At 41.8% G+C, this 17,500-nt stretch overlaps 1 protein-coding gene across 2 annotated transcripts in view; it reads left to right on the top strand.

Annotated features, from left to right (window-relative positions):
- The first annotated feature begins 3,590 nt into the window (after window positions 1–3,590).
- The window catches only part of LOC137647114 (FAD synthase-like), a 108,939-nt gene continuing 95,029 nt past the window's right edge, over window positions 3,591–17,500 (top strand). Inside the window, exons 1-2 of one of the 2 annotated variants that reach the window (XM_068380364.1) lie at window positions 3,591–3,731; window positions 8,545–8,639. In XM_068380364.1, the coding sequence (XP_068236465.1) occupies window positions 3,713–3,731; window positions 8,545–8,639 (114 nt within the window). In that variant the 5' untranslated portion in view covers window positions 3,591–3,712. Of the gene's footprint in view, window positions 3,732–4,595; window positions 5,005–8,544; window positions 8,640–17,500 lie in introns of those variants that run through there. The other variant, XM_068380355.1, reaches the window with a different exon arrangement.

Here is a 17,500-nt window from a genome sequence, read left to right as displayed (position 1 = left end):
TTAAACAGTTTATCACAAGTTTCTTTACAGAATTTTCTTCCAGGTACTTTTTTTATAATAGCAATATTTCTGAAATGGTAATCAGCAGTTTTTTTTTATTATATTATTTACTTGGGCATTGAAAGAAGTTCCAGGTCACTAGATATCGGGACAGATTCGTGATTTATGTTTATTTGAATATCACCTAAGTTCCTTGCGCTGATTTTCTTTCCCACCACCATGAATTCAGTTTTGTTCTCATTTAATTTTAGTTGTTTGATTGTCATCCATTCTCTAACACTATCAAGGATTCTGTTTAAGAGTTTCAGTAGTGTCGTCTACATCATATGGAGAAGTAAAATTGTGCATCGCCCGCTAATAGTTTGAACTTCACACTATGCCTTTGTAGTATTTTTAATAGACTAATGGTATAGATGCCGAATAAGATTGGGCCAAGTACACTCCCTTGAGGTATGCATATGTTTAAAGGTCCATATGATGAATAAGGGTTTCCCATGTGCACACAATAATTTCTGCCAATTAAGTAGTCTTTCAGTTATTCGAAAGCTTGATCTTCAGCACCAATGGACCGTAGATCATTTACTAGCAGCACTAAAATCGTGTGATATTAAAATACCCCATATGTTTTCATCCATCATTTCCAGCTTATCACTTACAACAGAACAGATGGCTGTCTCCGAAGAGTATAATTTTCTGTACGCATACTGGTTGTCCGGCAAAGCTTCTATTTCTTCTAATGGCTGACTAGTTGTTAAAGAAGTAGGCTACGTATTCTAGCACTTTTGAGACAAAGGATAGATTCGAAATAGGTCTATATGAGTTTAATTCACGATAATCCACAGCATCTTTCAGATCCGGTATGATTATAACCATTTTTTTTTCAGATTTGGGGAACTTTCAGTCATCGATACTTGCATTTGCTAGTCTCATAATTATTTCAGCTAGACTAAAAAAAGTTACTTTCTCCAGTTACTTCAGATGTTAGTATCGGGCCAATCGCACAGTTGGTTTTCTTCGCTCTCTTGATAATCCTGGTGATATCATCTTGTGTTATGTTGTTACATCTCGTCAATTTTATCGGCGTATCTGGTGTAGCGTTTCAACCGATATCTCGTAAAGTTCGTGATTTAAGAGTATCTTTTGACAGTAACTTATCATTCAATTCCCAGATAAATTATTTAGTAAAAAACTGCTAGATATAATCTTAGAAACGTTGCTTTTGTAGAGAATTTTTTATGTTCTGAGTGGGAACTTAGTCCGGGAAAGTCTCCTTATGACAGTTACATAAAGTTCAACAGGGGAGGATAATGGCCACTTACTCTCGGGGCACAAACGCCCTGCTAATACTTTACTGTCACAATTCACTAACCATCACTCTTAAATACAAAAGGGGGAAATTTACTGTCTAGAGGCCGGACAACTCCACACGTAGAATATAAGTAATTTATGGCCTACTCTAGCTTTGTCAGGTCTATAGTCATCTCATTCTTAGGCTCTGTTCCGACTCCGTCCCAGCTACCCCAATGAGATGCTGGACAGGTATTTTACGTTAATGTAATTAGACAAAATAAAAAATGGGAGCAGTGATGTAAAGTAGTTTAAAATTTTAAAGATAAGGATCTTTACCTTCGAAGCAGATATATTAAATACAAAGTTCCTCGCTGTTACCACCTATAGACTTACTTAGGTTTACTCTTTGAATATTGGGTATTTTGTCCCGTGATCAACTATTCAATTCACACATTAAAATAAATGAGGGAGCAAAAATACGAAAGAGGTTTAATTAACGTAATATTGATTTATTCACAAATTTACATTAAAAGAAAACGGACATCTTAACGACACAAAAATTGAATTATAAAAGGAATGCAAATTAAAAGCAATTCAAAATAATAAAAATGATTGATTAGACACGTGGTCTGCAATAATCAAAAAATGGGGTCGGACACGTGGCCCATGTGACCCAGAGACTGAGCTAGTCTCAAAACAAGAATTGATAAAAAAATATTTACACACAATCCCACCGCACACAGTCCGAATAGTGTAAAAGCCAGTTATTCTAAGCAAGATAAAATTAGTCTAAGCTAAGAAAAAATGGGGGAAAACTAAATGGCCATTGTTGTAGTACCTGCACTCCTTTGAGATTAGTCCTATGCCCGTGATGGCTGTTGACCTGGTTGCACTTTGCACTCCTGACTGGCTCACCCCAAGAATCCTCGTTTGTGGTAATTAAGGTTTCCCAGGTTCCACTCCTTCACTCTCTCAAGCCGGCAGAACTCCTATGTGGGTTAAGTTTTGGGAGATGGGGTGGGGGTGAGCCAGGGGTGCACGGGTTCACTGATCAGGCAGGTCAGTCGGTCGTGGCGACTTCTGATCGAATGGGCCCGACACTAAGGTCGAGACTCGAGTCGAGGGAGATCACCTGGCTTCACCTTTCCAGACAGGTGAGGAGCATGATGCGCACGGTACTTCATTGGGGGTGCCATATCGGGACTTCAGGACAGGGCAATGTATTGTTGCAAGGAGTGCAGAGGAGGCAGGATTTTGTACTAAATACTTTAGAAATCTTGCTGTTCTAAGGGAGTTTATATATAAAATAATCCTACCTATTCTGGCTTGCTAAAAATTAATAGTTTAATGGTCAATTAGCAATGGATTGGAGCGATGTGTATACATCTTAAAACTAACAAACCTTAATTGGTGTTGTGAAATAAAAGATGCATTAATTCAGCAGTATTGAAATTTATATCAAAATTCAGCTTAGGAATTTAATCTCGACCCATGTAGTTAAGGAAAGAACCAACATACGGCGGGGTTACACTAAGGCCCTCTGTTGTGCGTATCTATGCTGTGACGTCACGAGCCTGGCGTGCGCGACTGTCAACAAGTCTTAGTTTAGAATAGTCCTCCCTATATTTAATTAAAGAAAATTGAATGTAGGAGAGAACGTTTAAGGGGTAGCTACAGTATTAGTAGAAGAGAGTTAAAAAGAAGATTGGAAGAAGAAGAGTGAAGAAAATTCTTCACAGCTTTTATATAGAAGTAAGCCTACCTGGATGAATATCCTGTAAAGAAAATTATGATAAACTGTGTTATTATCGGGATTGACTACTGTAATCCCATCTACCACAATCTACCAAAAGTTCAGCTTAAGAAATTACAAAACATTATAAACGGAGGAGCAAGACTGATAAAAGGTGACCCACCCCGAGAAAAGATCACTCCTACCTTAGACCGTGACTCCTTCAATAATTGATTTACAATAACTACCTATTAAAGCAAGCATTTAGTTTAAACATGCACAGTAACCCATCAAGTTATCAGAACCGGGCGTCCTAAATATCTGAGAGCATTGCTACATATTGTGCAGCTAACAAATTGTGCAATTGACACGAGAATAGTTACGGATGGTTTCATATTACTAGTACATAGATATAGGCTACATTATGTCCACACTCCACAGTAGTCTCTCTAGAGCTTTTAAATGTGTGGCTCCGAGAATATACAATAAACTCCCACTAAAAATACGAAAGATTGAAGATGTTAAGGCTTTCTAGAGGAAACTGAAGACTTTCTTGTTTTCTAAGTATTTCGATAAGTTTGGATTTGACAATAAACAAGCAATACGCGGTGCGAAATACTAAATGCTTTAGAATGGACATGATCAAATAACTGCCAAGTTCCTGTAGAGAGTAGGGTTCCCCTGCATTACATGACCAGAAAAGCAGCACGTAAGTAAATTAAACCGAGTTTAACAATACATATAACCCTTTGAGCATGATGCAACTGTTTGAACGGCCTTATTTATAGTGTCATGTTACTAACTTCAACACATACAAACACTCAAATCATGATATTTTGCACTGCACTTACGACAGAGGAAAGTACTTGAAATAATTTTTTTTTTTTATATGTTTACAAAGGGGGTTAGTAATATTTTCTAACAAACTTTATTTTTTTTAACAATTCTTCTTCACCCGAGGGGGTTACTGCACTGTAATTGTTCAGTGGCCTCTCTCCTCTTGTTAAGGGTAGAAGAGACTCTTCAGCTATGGTCAGCAGCTCTTCTAGGAGGACACTCCAAAATCAAACCATTGTTCTCTAGTCTTGGGTAGTGCCATAACCTCTGTACCATGGTCTTCCACTGTCTTGGGTTAGAGTTCTCTTGCTTGAGGGTACACTCGGGCACACTTCTACCTAGTTTCTCTTCCTCTTGTTTTGTTAAACTTTTTATAGTTTTTATAGGAAATATTTATTTTGATGTTACTATACTTAAAATATTTTATTTTTCTTCATTTCCTTTCCTCACTGGGCTAATTTCCCTGTTGGGGCCCCTGGGCTTATAGCATCCTGCTCTTCCAATTAGGGTTGTAGCTTAGCATTCAATAATAATAATAATAATAATAATAATAATAATAATAATAATAATAATAATAATAATAATAAAGAGTAAATTAGGTTACGTTGTAAACAACATATGATAAAACCCTTTGAGCGTTACGTAAATGATTATGATGATGCAACGACGGTATTGTTTGGATAATTTGAACGGCCTTACTAAATAACGACTGTCATATTCATCTAATGCAACTGCAAACTTTCTTCTCAACTAATTCACTCATAAAAGCAACACATCAATCGTGATTTTCGTATTGTACTTATGATAGATGAAAATACTAGAAATAAAAAGTTGTTATGTTTACATAAGAGGGGCCAATAATACTTTTAGGCTTGAATGTAAATTGAAGCCATTCGGGCACTTATTGTGGTGGGAAGGTCCAAAACTAATGGGGATATTATGTCATTTGATACGTGGAGGAAGCAAGTGTCCCTTGCCAATTAATCACCTACGAAACGCTGGATCACAAGATCTTAGGTTGCAAGTTCTAAAACGGCACGTCATTCCCTGCGAAGGATTTTTCACGCTGTCAAAAATGGCCTCTGAGAAACCTCCACAGATTTCCCAGCCTTTACAGGGCCAAGTGCCAACAGCTGGTATCATTGGTAAGAATGATCTGATTTATTTATAGAACCCAATACTTTTTTATGCCATTCTATGCGAGCCATAGGGTATTAGTTGCTTAGACCTCATGCATATTTTCTGGTGTGTTCCGTAACTCGGGACCAAAACCATAATAGGCTGTTTAATTGTCTATGATAGATCACTAGTTTATTGTAACCTAACCTGCTTATGTCAATTGTAAGACCCAGCTATTAGCAATCTTTCTTTTTACTCGCCCACTACTTCTATTTAAGCATACTGTTATTAACCTCTTACTTGATATAGGCTATGTTGAAATATAGTTTCTAAGGTAAATATTGGGTAGTTTGTAGCGCTACGGGCAAGCGTACTAATTTGCATATTATCGCTCCGACTGTTATCTTGTATAGAATAAAAACGTTTGGAAATGGTCCACGGATCTCAAATATGTTGTATAAGGGGGGAGGGGGCATAGTCCCCCTGGGTAAGGACACGGCTTTTAGCATAGGTTAGGTGGGTTTTTTAAGTTAGCTTCTCCCGTCGTACTCGTAGGTAAGGAAACTGTTGTGTAAAGGGGGGAGGGGGGGCCGAAGCCCCCCTGAGTAAGGATACGGCTTTTAGCATAGGTTAGGTGGGTTTTTTAAGTTAGCTTCTCCCGCCAAAATCGTTTTTAGAACGACGGCCACAGTTCAGAATATTCCCGTTTTCTACGGGATCTGGCCGTCACCCTACAAAGGCTCCTAAATATTTACCCATGCAACAGGACTAGTAAATTTATAGGACTTCGTATTCATTTGTGTATAGGCCTAAGATGTAAGGGGTTACATGTCCCAACACTTTCAGGCTGTACCCCATGTTACTGTAACTAAATGGGTCTAGGGTGCTGTGTTTTTTCTCACTCAGTAAATTATATATCTCCAGGTGGTTTATAGGAAAAAATATATTCGCCTATAAATTTTAGTGAATATTTTGCAAATATGATGGCTGTTTGGAGATTGGGGACTATCAGGTTTCTTGAAACTTGCAGGTAATTGGAGCTCTGGCTGGATATTTGAATAAGTAAGGATGTGTTAACTAAGTTAGGTTATGTTGCATTACTTGCTATTGAATACTGATACCTCCCTTTCTGTAGAGGTTACAGTAGTTTATATATATTTACCATAAATATTTGATTACTCCCTTACAACCCCCTTATATTAGTTTCAATTTACTGTAGCACAACATTTGTAAACTGATTTTTACCAGCATGATTAAATATAACCTTAGTAAAACACTAGTTGTTCAAGCACAAATTCAAACCTTTATCCTCTACATAGAATAGATTATCAGCGAAGATGGAGTATATGGCCACTAAACTTTTTAACGAGGTGTAAACGGATGGCTAATAACTGCAATGGAGCTTTACTTAACCTGCCTACTCACTGAACATGCCATTCTAATTTCAGCTGTGAGGGAGAACAGATGGTATGCCACTAGCGGGAGTTCTTGGCTTTTAATTACTTTTTGTTCCTACATGAATACAAACTCTCTAGTGCGCAAGCTGGTACATCTGATGAAGAATCATTAAGGATGTGGCAACCAATATGGCATGCCCTACTCGCCCGTGTGATAGGGTTGACAGGCTGTGGCTTTACCCTAGGCACCATTCCAACTCAGGCCGTGCTAGCATTTAGACGTCCGTTTATTTCCTGTGTGTTAATTGTTTTTCTCATCTTTCAGAATGAGTGCAAAGGAAGTGTGTTTTATGAGGACTTGTCCTGGTGTGGAAAGATGTCCGTATGGGACTTGAATGAGTTGTATGGAAGTGGATCCTCATTCTTTGTGTTCATCATGCAGGGGACATCAATGCTCCTCAGAATCCCCACATACGGTTTTTGTCGTCCAACCAATGGGAGAAATTTCATGGTTGTAAAATGAAGAAATTTAAACGGGATTGTTCTCCTTTGTCTGTTTCGGGGTCGAAGGAGAGTAAGAAATCTAGATCACCTCTTTTAACTCCTTAAATTCCCCTGTCTGAGCCTTTGTCGTCAGGTTTTCCACCAGACTTTCCAACGAAGGTTGGTAATCATGTGATTCTCCAGGTTTATTCTCGAGACGTGGATTCTTCTTTCCTCTATTGGGAGGTAGAAGATGCTACTTTGGAGGCTTATTCTCTTGCTACTTCTTTGTCTCCAGTCGTTGAGTGTGCTCCGACTGACGATCACCTTATGCTGACTGAGAAGTGCCATGCGCCATTGATATCGCCACACTTTAATGAAGCTTAAGCTTTATAACCCATTTTCCTCCTTAGTGAGTTCACCTGTTGCTGAGGCATCTGTGCATACACCCCTAGTTTGGTACCCGAGGAGTACGCGCCAGGAGTTAGAAGAAGCCAGATCTGTATTGCGAGTTTTGCAGGCTTTGGTTGATATGGGAAATTCCAAGATGATCTAGCTGTGATCTATTGCTTGAGGCATTTCTGAGAGAATGGGATCTGGAGGAACTTAAGGCTGGGCTCCTTATCCGGTGATCTTGTGTGTGGAGATCGATCTCATGAAGACTACTCCCTTGTAATCTTTGTTCTTCTTTTGAAGGTTCCACACTTTCTCCATTTGCCAAGCACATTACAATCTGCAAAAGAAAAGGTAATAAAATCAAAGTCTGTTATACTCGGCAGCTGAAGTCAAAGTGGCTACACAGTCAGCTGGCAAACGGGCCGGGTTTCCTTTGGTACTCGCCAGTAACTATCAACACCTTGTTATGAATTTTTATAGTGAAGTTCCCGGCTTTGCTGAATTCATACTCCTATTAAAGAACAAGGGGTTGTATTTGTGTATGTATAAAATTTTTTTCATATTTTTGCATTAATTGTCATTTTGAAATATTTTATGATTTTTTATGAACTAAAAAGATTTCAGTTTATTTCTTCTGCTTTTCCCCCCTCTCTCTATCTCTTTCTTGTGATCTGTTTTTATCGAGGATTTTAATAAAACTACAACATTATCCTCTGATTACGTTCAGCATGACACCCAGTTCTATTGTAGCGAACTACCGCTTTGCTGCACAATTGCAAATTAAATTCTAATTTAGATTTTTATGTCTTAATCTTTTATACACAGCACAGTATTACTTTTGCACAAGCACATGTTGTCAGATGTTGATTATTTCTAAGTTAATATAGGGAAGAGCTACTGAACACTATTACCTTTTATATGTTAGGAATGTAAAATGATGTTGGTTCTCTGGTGCTGTTGCTGATTTGATACTTCAGTGAAAATTACAAATGAAGTATTATGCATCTAACCAAAATTATCAGTATAATTGTTAGTAGAACTAGAATGTGTACCTTCATATACAATACAGCATAGAAATTGAACCAATAACTTGGACATAACAAAAGAATATTGCACTAGTAAATCCAAGAGTTTATTACCATTCCATATTTCATAGAATTAATAATTGGTATACAGGTATTATACTGTAGTAGTTTTTTATTATGAAAGAATCATGTACAATTTCTTTGGGAAATTTTGGTTTTGATGTTTAATGTAATATTTACTACATTTGTATAATTTTAATTTCAGTCATAGGGGATGAAATCCTGAAAGGACAGACACAAGATACAAACTCCTATTTCTTGTCAAAGCATCTTCACAGTTTTGGAGTCAAAGTAGTGCGGGTAAGGTCTGCAGCTCCAGCTTTCAAACTTTTATTTGCAACAACAAGCATTGATAAATTTCCATATACTGTTCTAATTTCAGGATGAAGAGATGTAGCCATTATTATTGTCGTGAAATGCGTTAAATATGAAACATTTGTTCCTGTGCATATACAAACCTTTATCCTTTAGAATAGGAGATAACTTCAGCAAGTTGGAACGGCTGTTGAATCGTTAACAAAGTGGTTGGTTAATGACAGGTGGTATAAGGGAAAGTCCTGCTAACCCACCTATCACAGCCTCTTGTCCGCAGCCAGAAACGGTATGGACATACTGTTACTGCACTCTTTTAATGCTAGATCTTGTTATTTACATTATTTTTTTGAGTGCTTTTTCTTACGACTGCAGAATCATGCAGAAAGTTAAGGTAGGCAGTAATGGGTTATTTTTTTATTTGTTGTGTTCCTTTTGTGAAGGCCAGAGTGTACACACTTCTCCCTTTTAAATTTTGTTGTCTTAAAATTCAGAAAATCAGAGTAGTCAATCTTTTGAAATGCTCTAACGTATAGTTCTTTAGGTTTATGACTTAAATAGTTTTAAGGGTAATAATGGCCAGACTCAAGGTGGTAACAGAGTTATATAAAAACTCAAAAGATTAAATTACAGTATATGGATGGCTTACAAAAATATAAATTTTATTACATATCTAAAGATTTGCAGATGACATAGTTGAGTTTAGTAAATCATGGCTAGAATTGCAAAAAAATATAGAACAGTTGAATAGAGAAAGCAAAAATAAGAATAACGGTTTCTGGTTGGCAATTTGTGGTGGCCATTTAGTGTTGGAGGATTTCTCGAGATATAAGATAAGAGAGCTAGTCATACAAACCCACTACAAGTCCTATAATTTTGAGATTGTCAAGTAACCTGCACTCCAAAGTGTATAGCACAATGAATGTTATAAGTTATTGAAATAATCGTAGTGGCTTTTTAAAGACCAGAGATATGTAGAAAGAACTTATATACTGTAGTGAAATTTTCAAAAGTATCCAGTAATCATTGCAATATCACAATTTGTTTAAACACGGAAAATTAATTTCATGTCAAAGTGTCCGGTGGTAAACAATCGCCAAGATGGCATTATTGCCTTCACAGTGAGTAGTAAAACTTTACAACGCCTGATGAATTTAGCATTCAAGGTACTGTAAGGGGTTTCTTGATAGCCTGAACCCTTGGGAATCCCTTATACAACACCCATTCAGTCTGTGCATGCACACTGATAAACTGGCCCAAGGACTGGGAAGACTATGTATCTTTGGTAAACTGCGGTATGTTAGATTCCCTGTTACAAAAGTAAAAAAATGTATATTATTTTCTAGTTAGAACCACAGTAATTAAAGTATATTTCTTTTTTATCTGACTTTATACTTGGAGATATAGGAAGATAAACTATTCTCCAACTGACCTCAGACATAATCTCGATGCAACCCAAAGGAAAAGTATCAAAAAGCTAAGGTGTAGTTGCTTATGGAAAAGTGTAGCCATAATATTTTTTTTTCAATATTAAACTTACCCGGTGATCATGTAGCTGTCAGCTCTGCTGCCCGACAGAAAAACCTAAGGACGAAATACGCCAGCGATCGCTATACAGGTAGGGGTGTACATCAACAGCGCCATCTGTCGAGCAGGTACTCAAGTACTTCATGTCAACACAGAACCAATTTTCTCTCTGTCGTGCCACCGGCAAGACCTACTAAATACGCTGTTGTTTTCTGGATTGATTTTCACGTTATTTGGTGAAGTATTCATTTCTGGTTATTAGCTATCGCTGTGCAGAAGTTATCTTCAATACTTCCTTGCATTCTTTTATTGGATTTTGGATTATTTGTTGACGACTTGGATAGATTTTGAATTCCCCCCTTTGACTAATTCAAGATGTCTGACCCTTCTCAAGTCCCCAAGTACAGGAAGTGTAGTGCTAGGGACTGTTCAAGGCGTCTTCCGAAGGCCTCTATCGATCCGCACACCGTTTGTTCCGATTGTAGGGGTAAAGCCTGTCAATTGGAAGATCGATGTGAGGAATGCGTTGGGCTTTCGGAATTCGATTTTCAAGAATTCCTGAAATATGCACGTAGGCTAGAGAAGGATAGGATCAGGAGGAGTTCGTCTCGCTCAATTGATTTTTCCTCTCCCCATGCCCCACAACCTATTCCTTCCCCTGTAGTGGTTGCACCCGACCCCCCTGCTAGCTCTCATCAACCTTCGATGGCAGATATGATGCGTGCCATCCAGACTCTAGGTGAGAGAGTCGAGTCATTGGCGAATGACCGCAATCAACTCATGGCTGACGTCAGGGAGTTGAAAGGTAAAAGTGCAGTGGGAAGTGAAGTGAGTGTCAGTGCAGTGAAAAGTGTCAGTGTTACGCATGAGGGTGCGACTGTTCGTGCCTGTCGTCCTCCCAGTCCGGGACCTCTTGCAAGCTCCCAAGCCCAGGGGAGAAGCAATGTCGTACGACCAAAGGGTTCGACAGGCTTTAATCAGCGGACATACGTTCCCTCCGTGGTTTCGGACGTATCTTGCCTGGATCGTCCCACCCACAAGAAGACGAGTGAGCCCGTTCATTCCTCGTCTGCGTAAGAGGTTTCTCGCCAGAAACGTGGGACCAAGGTCTCACGGCCTCTTAAACGCAAGGTCCCTTCCGAGCAAGTCCAACGGCCCAGGTGTAGCCACTGGGTCAGTTCGGGCTCGCTGCAGTCCTCCGACGACTGCACACCTCCTAAGAGAGGCAAAGTGGTACCGCAGCAGGCAATAACTCCGTCTGTTGCCGCACCAGCTGCTGTAGACCCTAAGTGGTCTTTACTGCAGTCTATGCAGACTCAGCTAGCTTCCTTTATGCAGGAGTATCGTGCGGAGAAGGTTGACGCTGCACCCGTTAGCCTACAACCAACCACGGTTGTGCGCCCAGCTGACGCTGAGGCTGCCTGCTCCCACACTCCGGCTGTGAGAGCTCCTCCACCTATGCGCAGTCGACCCTGCCAGACGCATGTTGACGTTCGCCGACGCACGGAACCCTCCGTTGACGTGCGTGAGCTACCACAACAACAGGATGGTGGAGTTAAGCTGCCGTGTTTTGACGCGGTGCGTCAGCCTCCGCAACCCACGGTGGTCTCCACTATCCGACCACAGTCAGGAGTAGACGCTTTCCGCTCCCGCTCAGCTATGGTTGTTGCCAGTTCTCAGACTGACCAACAGTGGCATGACGTTGGATCCAGTGCAGCCACGCATGCACCCGTGCTGCCGGACTCAGCCGTCCAGCTTTTATCTACTCCTTTGCCGCTTCCTCCTCAGCATTCAGACGATGGACTCTCTGATGATGACGAAGCTGCTCATCTTGACGACCAACACTCGGACATCGACGAACCCAAGACCACGCCTCCCTCCTTAGACTTTAGGAAAGTGCTTGCGCTGTTCAAGGATTTATATCCGGATCAGTTTGTGTCTGCAGCTCCACGCTCGCCTCCCTCTGAGTTCGCTTTAGGCATGCAGTCAGCAGCTCCTGCCTTTACGAAGCTCGTACTCGCTCGCTCGTCCAAGAGAGCTTTAAGGGTACTGGGAGAGTGGTTGCAGTCCAAAAAGCAACTTGGGAAGACCACCTTCATGTTTCCCCCGGCCAAGCTTGCTTCCAGATCTAGCGTCTGGTATGCCACGGGAGAGGTTCTCGGCTTGGGAGTTCCTGCCTCTGCCCAGGGCGACTTCTCAAGTCTGGTAGACTCTCCCCGCAGGCTGGCTATGAGACGCTCCAAGATTTGCTGGACTCCTTCGGATATGGACCATCTTATGAAGGGAGTTTTCCGTGCATTCAAAGTCTTTAACTTCCTGGACTGGTGTTTGGGAGCGTTGAGCAGGAAGACCTCCCCTTCTGATAAGGAAACTTCCATGCTCATTATGTCCTGCATGGACAAAGCCATACGGGATGCTTCTAGTGAGCTTGCGGCTTCTTTCGTGTCCGGGGTCCTCAAGAAGCGGGATCACCTTTGCTCCTTCTTGTCAGCTGGAGTCACCCCATGTCAGAAGTCGGAACTTATGTTTGCTCCGCTCTCGAAGTGTCTCTTCCCTGAAGAGTTGATCAAGGAGATTGCCGCCTCCTTGATCCAGAAAGACACTCATGACCTGGTGGCGTCATCCGCACGCAAAGCCACCTCTTTGCCCTCCGTGCCTAGACCCAGGATGGACACTCCAGCGTCAAGGTTCATTCCGCCTTTTCGTGGCAGAGCCTCCAGCAGAGGAGGTGCTCGTGCCGAAAGTCAACGTGGGAGCAAGAAGAAGGGTTCCAAGTCCTCTAGAGGCAGAGTCTGACTGCCACCTTCTTCAGACAGCAGTGGGAGCCAGGCTCAAGAACTACTGGCAGGCCTGGGAGAACAGGGGCGCAGACGCACAGTCTGTGAAGTTACTCAGAGAGGGGTACAGGATTCCATTCTTGCGCAAGCCCCCTCTAGCAACAACTCCCATCGACCTCTCTCCCAGGTACAGAGAGGAGGACAAGAGGCTAGCTTTACAGCAAGAGGTGTCTCTCTTACTACAAAAGGGAGCGGTAGTCATAGTCCGGGACCATCAATCCCCGGGCTTCTACAACCGTCTCTTCTTAGTGGCGAAGAAGACAGGAGGGTGGAGACCGGTGCTAGACGTCAGTGCTCTGAATGTCTTTGTCACAAAGCAGACGTTCACCATGGAGACGACAAAGTCGGTTCTAGCATCGGTCAGGAAGGAAGACTGGATGGTCTCGTTAGACCTAAAGGACGCTTACTTTCACGTCCCCATCCACCCAGATTCCCAACCTTTTCTAAGGTTTGTTTTCGGGAAGGTTGTATACCAGTTCCAAGCCCTGTGCTTTGGCCTAAGCACGGCACCTCTAGTTTTTACCAAACTGATGAGGAATATTGCCAAATTCCTGCATTTAGCAGACATCAGAGCCTCCCTCTATTTGGACGACTGGCTTTTAAGAGCTGCGTCAAGTCGTCGCTGTCTGGAGAATCTAAAGTGGACTCTGGATCGGACCCAGCAGCAGTTCATATAGATGCCTTTCTTCTGGATTGGTCCCATCTAGACCTTTATGCGTTCCCCCCGTTCAAGATTGTCAACAGAGTACTGCAGAAGTTCGCCTCTCACGAAGGGACAAGGTTGACGTTGGTTGCTCCCCTCTGGCCCGCGAGAGAATGGTTCACCGAGGTACTGCAATGGCTAGTAGACGTTCCCAGAACACTTCCTCTAAGAGTGGACCTTCTGCGTCAGCCGCATGTAAAGAAGGTACACCCAAGCCTCCACGCTCTTCGTCTGACTGCCTTCAGACTATCGAAAGACTCTCAAGAGCTAGAGGCTTTTCGAAGGAGGCAGCCAGAGCGATTGCTAGAGCAAGGAGGACATCCACTCTCAAAGTCTACCAGTCAAAGTGGGAAGTCTTCCGAAGCTGGTGCAAGTCGAAATCAGTATCCTCAACCAGTACCTCTGTAACTCAGATAGCTGACTTCCTTTTATACCTAAGGAAGGAAAGATCCCTTTCAGCTCCCACGATCAAAGGTTACAGAAGCATGTTGGCAGCAGTCTTCCGTCACAGAGGCTTAGATCTTTCCAACAACAAAGATCTACAGGACCTCCTTAAGTCTTTTGAGACCTCGAAGGAGCGTCGGTTGGCCACACCAGGTTGGAACTTAGACGTGGTTTTAAGGTTCGTTATGTCAGCAAGGTTCGAACCGCTTCAATCAGCCTCTTTTAAAGATCTCACTTTGAAGACCCTTTTCCTCGTCTGCTTAGCAACAGCTAAAAGAGTCAGTGAGTTACACGCCTTCAGCAGGAACATTGGATTTACATCTGAAACGGCTACATGTTCCTTACAGCTTGGTTTTTTAGCCAAAAACGAACTCCCTTCTCGTCCTTGGCCCAAATCGTTCGAGACTCCAAGCCTGTCTAATTTGGTTGGAAATGAACAAGAAAGAGTCCTATGCCCAGTAAGAGCTCTTAAGTACTATTTAGATGTACTAAACCATTACGAGGACAATCAGAAGCTTTATGGTGCGCTATTAAGAAACCTTCTTTACCGATGTCGAAGAACGCAGTTTCTTATTATATCAGACTTTTGATTCGAGAAGCTCATTCTCATCTGAATGAGGAAGACCATGCTTTGCTGAAGGTAAGGACACATGAAGTTAGAGCTGTCGCAACTTCAGTAGCCTTCAAACAAAACAGATCTCTGCAGAGTGTAATGGATGCAACCTATTGGAGAAGCAAGTCAGTGTTCGCATCATTTTACCTTAAAGATGTCCAGTCTCTTTACGAGAACTGCTACACCCTGGGACCATTCGTAGCAGCGAGTGCAGTAGTAGGTGAGGGCTCAACCACTACATTCCCCTAATCCCATAACCTTTTTAATCTTTCTCTTGAAATGTTTTTATTGTTGTTTTTTTGGGTTGTACGGAAGGCTAAGAAGCCTTTCGCATCCTGGTTGATTTGGCGGGTGGTCAAATTCTTTTCTTGAGAAGCGCCTAGATTAGAGGTTTTGATGAGGTCCTTTAGTATGGGTTGCAACCCTTCATACTTCAGCTCCTAGGAGTCGCTCAGCATCCTATGAGGATCGCGAGGCTCAGTAAGGAAGACGTACTTAAAAAGGCAGAGTAATTGTTCAAGTCGACTTCCTTACCAGGTACTTATTAATTTTATGTTTGTTATTTTGAATAACTGCTAAAATGAAATACGAAATACTTAGCTTTTAATGTTAACATGTATGCTGGTCTCTACCCACCCCCCTGGGTGTGAATCAGCTACATGATCACCGGGTAAGTTTAATATTGAAAAATGTTATTTTCATTAGTAAAATAAATTTTTGAATATACTTACCCGGTGATCATAAATTAAAGGACCCACCCTTCCTCCCCAATAGAGACCCAGTGGACCGAGGAGAAAATTGGTTCTGTGTTGACATGAAGTACAGTGATACCTCGGTAGTCGAACGACTCTATACTCGAACAATTCGGAGTTCGACCAAAATTTTCGAGAAATTTTTGCTGCGGTGCTCGACCAAAAATTCGGTACTCGACCAGCCGAACACGTGACGACCGCATGGGCTTTGTGATGATCGCGCCATCTCGGCCACTCTCGCTTGTTCGGGAAGCATCAGTTCTCTCGAGAGCGTCACTCAGACAACGCGCGATCAGCATTCGTTGTGATTTAGTGATTTTCAGTGCTTTTAATTGCTTTTTTAGCTTTCATAATGAGTCCCAAGAAAGTAATGAGTGTTAAGGGGAAGGAGAAGAGGAAAACAGTGCGAACAACGATCGAGTTGAAGAAGGAAATTATAGCGAAATATGAGAATGGTGTACGAGTGTCCGATTTAGCGGTAGAATACGGAATGGCGAAGTCGACCATTTCTACGTTTTTAAAGCATAAAGAAATGATTAAGAAGGCGAATGTTGCAACGGAAGTTACGGCGGTAACTAAGCAAAGGCCACAAGTGATTGAGGAGATGGAAAAGTTGCTTTTAATATTTATTAAAGAAAAACAGTTGGCCGGGGAAAGTGTTAGTGAAGCGTTCATTTGTGAAAAAGCGTTGCATATCTATGAAGAATTAGTGAAGAAAAGTCCGAGTACCAGTGAAAGTGATTCATTTACATTTAAAGCGAGCAGGGGTTGGTTTGAAAAGTTTCGTAATAGAACAGGTATTCATCGTGTTACTAGGCATGGGGAGGCAGCTAGTTCGGATCAAATTGCAGCCGATAAATACGTGGGGGAATTCGATCGGTACATAAATGAACAAAATTTGATCGCACAACAAGTCTTTAATTGTGATGAGACTGGGTTATTTTGGAAGAAAATGCCAGCCAATACGTACATTACCAAGGACGAGACGAAGATGCCAGGTCACAAGCCAATGAAAGATAGGCTAACATTGTTGCTGTGTGCAAATGCAAGTGGCGATTGCAAGATCAAACCCTTGTTAGTGTACCACTCGGACAACCCCCGGGTGTTCAAACGAAATAATATTTGTAAAAGTGCACTACCAGTTATGTGGCGCTCGAACACTAAATCTTGGGTCACAAGACAATTCTTTACTGAGTGGATAAACGAAGTGTTTGCCCCCCAGGTTAAGGCTTACCTCATTGAAAAGAGCTTGCCAATGAAATGTCTTCTGGTTATGGACAATGCTCCTGCACATCCTCCAGGTCTCGAGGATGACTTGAAAGAAGAATACAGCTTTATCAAAATCAAATTCTTGCCCCCCAATACTACTCCCATACTCCAGCCCATGGACCAACAGGTCATTTCAAACTTCAAAAAACTCTATACCAAGGCCCTTTTCAGAAAGTGTTTTGAAGTGACCAGTGACACGAAGTTGACCCTAAAGGAATTCTGGAAGGAACACTTCAGCATCCTCAACTCTGTTAACATGATTGACCAAGCTTGGCGAGGTGTGACCTATAGGACATTGAACTCTGCCTGGCGTAAGCTGTGGCCATCATGTGTCACAGAGAGGGAGTTTGAAGGTTTCCAACCAGAGGCGGGTCCAAGCACTGCTACCCCTGTAATTTCTGATGACACTGATGTCGTTGAGGAAATTGTTGTCATGGGCAGGAGTTTGGGGCTTGAGGTCGACAAGGATGATATTGATGAGCTTGTAGAAAGCCATTCTACCGAGTTGACTGTGGAGGAATTGTTGCACCTGCAACAACAACAGCAGCAGGATCTGATTGTGGAGCAGGAATCTTCAGAAGAGGATGAGGTAAGGGAGGATGTTCCAAGTTCTCTCATCAATGAAATTTGTTCCAAGTGGGCAGATGTGCAGGCTTTTGCTGAAAAATACCACCCAGAAATTGCAGTAGCAAACCGGGCAGTGC

Source organism: Palaemon carinicauda, chromosome 1 (assembly GCF_036898095.1).
Source record: "Palaemon carinicauda isolate YSFRI2023 chromosome 1, ASM3689809v2, whole genome shotgun sequence".
Lineage (NCBI taxonomy): Eukaryota > Metazoa > Arthropoda > Malacostraca > Decapoda > Palaemonidae > Palaemon > Palaemon carinicauda.
Note: the sequence above shows the minus strand (reverse complement) of the source record. Positions and strands in the feature narration are given on the sequence as shown.